General features: G+C 39.6%; 1 gene segment (V, D, J or C); it reads right to left on the bottom strand.

The window, feature by feature from the left end:
* The window catches only part of LOC105524301, a 10,911-nt gene extending 10,388 nt beyond the window's left edge, over positions 1 to 523 (bottom strand). Inside the window, 1 exon segment of the V gene segment in view lies at positions 475 to 523. Coding sequence covers positions 475 to 523 — 49 coding nt within the window.
* Between the last annotated feature and the right edge of the window lie 3,389 nt (positions 524 to 3,912).

Genomic DNA, 3,912 nt, shown 5'->3' on the forward strand with positions numbered 1-3,912 from the left:
CAGGGAGAGTGGAGACTGAGTCATCACAATATCCCCACTGGATCCTGAAATAAATGCAAAGAAGAGCAAGGTTATGTAGATACTTTATGCATCATTTTCATAAATTTTGATTTGTTGTTTGTTTCAGGCTATATATTTATTTGTTCATATTTCAAGAATATAAAATTTCCAAATGAAACTCTAGGAATCCATGGCTTAAAGTGGTCTCCAGAAGACCCCACACCATCCCCTCTTTCTGTGTCAGTCTTTCCCAGATCACAGATCCTTGTTTCTTCTTGAATCTTCCTCACTCTCACAGATCTGAACATCACAAGCCCCATCCTGGGGGACAAGATGTGCACGTGCAATACATGAAAGGAACACACATAGGAGTGTAGTGAGGCCCCCAGAGCTCACTGCTCATAGGAGGCAGTGGGACCTCCAGAGTTCACCGTTCCACCCCATTCTCCTCCCCCATCTCCCTTCTGCCCTTACCGGGGATGCAGAGCATTAGCAGCCCCAGGAGCTGAGCAGGGAGCTTCATGGTGAACTGACGTGTCCTGATCAGTCAAGACAAGCTTAGAGCTGAGCTTTTATCTCAGACTCCCAAGGGAAGGTCCTCCCTAGGGCACAATATGCAAATCACCTGGTGGGTGCAGTGGGGTGGAAAGAGCCAAGGGGAGGGTGGGAGCCTCTCTTGTGAGCAAAATGACTCCTCTGTTCAAAATATCTTCTCTGTTCAGAGGGAAACCAATAGGCGAAAAATCTGTGCTACCCATGTGGGAGAAATTGGAGTATTTCCTTCTGTCTTCTCTAACAGATTGCTTGTTTCATAGCACTTTCTCAGGCACATTTTATACTTCTTGTTAATAAGGCTGAGTTTCCACAAATATTTACTAATTCTTATGTTTTTGTTCATTTTTGTTTAAAAGAGTTCAGATTTGGCCTTTCCATTTTTTAAAAATTGAAATAAAACACACGAAAAGTAAAGGACAGAAATGTTAAATAATGCAACTGAATAAAGTTTTACATATATTCTCCACCCAGATTAAACTGTAGAATACTTCAGAATCTCCAGATTCCTCCCTCATGTACCTACCTTTCAGGGAACAGCCGTCCCCCCATCCCAATGAAGGAAACTGGCATTCTGACGTCTGTCCAGATAGATTGGATTTCTCTACATGAAACCTCATATGAATGGAAGTAAACACGTTTGTTTGGTTTAGCTCTTTTTTGTTGTTGTTCCCTTAGTACTTTTGAGGCCTTCCTTCCTCCTTATGGATTCAAGTTACTATCTCCTGTCATTTTCTGTGAATCTGAAGAATTTCCTAGAGAATTTCTTACAGAGCATGTCTTTAAGTGATCATTTCTCTTCATTTTTGTTTATCAAGAAATGTTTTTCCTTTACCTTTATTTTGAATGCATACTTTCAATGGATATTAAATCCTTGTTTTTGTTTTGTTTTGTTTTGTTTTCCAGCATTTAAATATGTCATTCCACTGTATTCTAGCCTCCTTTGGGCATGATGAAAAGTTAGCTGATGGCATTATCACTGTATTTCTGTATATAGAGAGTCATTTTATGTTTGATGCATTGAGATTTTCTCCTTGTCATTGGTTCAGCATTTTAATTATAATATGTAGAGTTATGTGTATCATTGTGTTTGTGCTAAATAAGTTCTTTCGATTTTTTTTTTCTCTATAGATGAATGTGCTTCATTGCTTCTTGAAAGCTTTTGTCATCCCTCCAAATATTTTTGGCTACTTTCTATCTTCTCCTTTCTGACTCATTGCACATTTGTTGGTGTTCTTCACATTTACTAGTAAACTTCTAAGGTCATGATTATTTTTCTTTAATTATTTTCTTTCTTTTTCAGATTAGATAATTTCTACTAAACTATCTTCAGTTTCATTGATGCTTCTGCCAACTTAAACTCCTGTTGCCCTATCTAGTGAATTTTCCATACTGTTTTTATATTTTTCAACTAGAATTCTTATTTGGTCCTTTTCCATAGTTTCCCTTTCTCTATTGAGAGACCCCGTTCTTTGAGTCATTGTCTTTATATTTTTCTTTTTCAGTCCTTGATCACAGTTTTAAATATTCTTTGAAGCATTTATGTGACAACCACTTGCAACTGTTAGCAAAATCCAGTATTTAGGAACAGTCAGAGTCAGCTTCCACTGACTGATTTATCGCAATATGGTTTATGACTTTCTCTTTCTTTTCAGGAATTTTTGTGGAAAAACGAGCATTTTAGATAATATATTTTTGTACATGTCTCAACTAATACATAATTCTGGATTCTGTTTTATTTTTCTAAGAGTGTTGAATTTCCTTGTAGTAGCTTGCCTGGACTTATGCTGCAGAATCTATACCTTACTAGCTGTTTGGCCATTGATATTTCTACTTTTATTCCTTTTAAGTTTTAGCCGTACCTATGTCTGCATAGTTTAGTAATCACCAGTAACTTGGGCATTTGTGTTGCGCAAACTCCTAAAGCTCAATCATCTACTTTCTGCCAATGTGTATGTGTGTGGCTTGAAGCGTGAATGTAAAAGACACCTCCTTCATTTTTATTCACTGGGCCCACTTGGGTCTCTTCACTCAAATATGCAATTGCTAAGTCACATCTGCTCATTCTAAGAATGCATGCAGGGATGATCTCTACAATTCTATGACTGCATGGTCTCCAGTAATCCAGTATCAAGTTTTAACTGGTGTACTACTCTCCCCAACCAGGGTCATCACCTTGGACTTGCAAAACATCGGGCTTTTTCTGGGCATTTCCTGCAGAGTTCAGCACCATTAGCTGAAAACACTGAAGGATCTTGTCCTACTCTCCATCCCAGCTCAAGTCAATCCCCTTGGGCAACAAGCTTCCAGTTGTTGCTGCCATTTCAGTTGGTAAAACTAGACTTCTAAAATTCCTGTTGATTAAGCTAGGTGAAAAAAATCAGTCCCAGGCAAAAGGCCATAGATTTTTCCTATCTGTTAGTCTGAAGTGCACCATTTTGTAAGCCACCCGCCATTTTGTAGACCTCGGTCAAAGTGAAACATTCCATGGGGGTTGGGACTGTGAGAGACATCCTGCCTAACCACCTGACTACAGGGACATCCCTCTCGTCTTCTGCTGGACAGTGTACCCAAGACACATTCTTGTCACACCCTGCTGGGCAAGAGGTCCAAAGAACAACCTTGGCATAACCGCCTGACCACAGAAATATCTTATTAATGTCCTGTCGGGCAGCAACTTGTACTGCCCAGATCCCTCCCGCCCATACCTGTAAGTACCCCAGCCTGTAAGCGGCAGTGGGTATTAAGCTCGTCCCCCACCTCAACAGTCTTGTGCTGGACATAAAACCTGCTTTGCTGTAGAGCCGCCAACTCTCTCTCTGTCTTTCTTTAACCCTTTCCTTCCCTTCAAAACCTAACACTGTCCTTACCCAAAGCTCTCATCCTTTTTCAAGATACAGCCATATCTCCTTTCATTGTGTTTTGCATTATTGTGCTTTATAGATACTGTGATTTTTACTAATTGAAGGTTTGTGGCAACTCTGCCTCAAGCAAGTCTTTTGGTGCCATTTTTCCAGTGGTAGGTGCTTACTTCCTGTCTCTATGTCAGTATTGCTCAGTAATTTTTTTAAAAAAAATTGAGGTATCTGTGCATTTTTTAGGCATAATAATATTGTACATTTCATCGACTACAAGATAGTGTCAACATAACTTTTACACGCACTGGAAAACCATAAATGCGTGTCACTCCCTTTATGATGATATTCATTTTATTGAAGTGATTGGAAACTAGACCAGCAATATCTCTGAGGTGTGCCCATAATCACGTCTCAATTTATTTGATGTCTTTGGCAATTTCCAGAGCAGCCGCAGTGACAAGCTCTGGAATGAGGGTACCCTTGCAGTGACAGTGGGTCTGGG

Source organism: Colobus angolensis, unplaced genomic scaffold, assembly GCF_000951035.1.
Source record: "Colobus angolensis palliatus isolate OR3802 unplaced genomic scaffold, Cang.pa_1.0 Scaffold498, whole genome shotgun sequence".
Lineage (NCBI taxonomy): Eukaryota > Metazoa > Chordata > Mammalia > Primates > Cercopithecidae > Colobus > Colobus angolensis.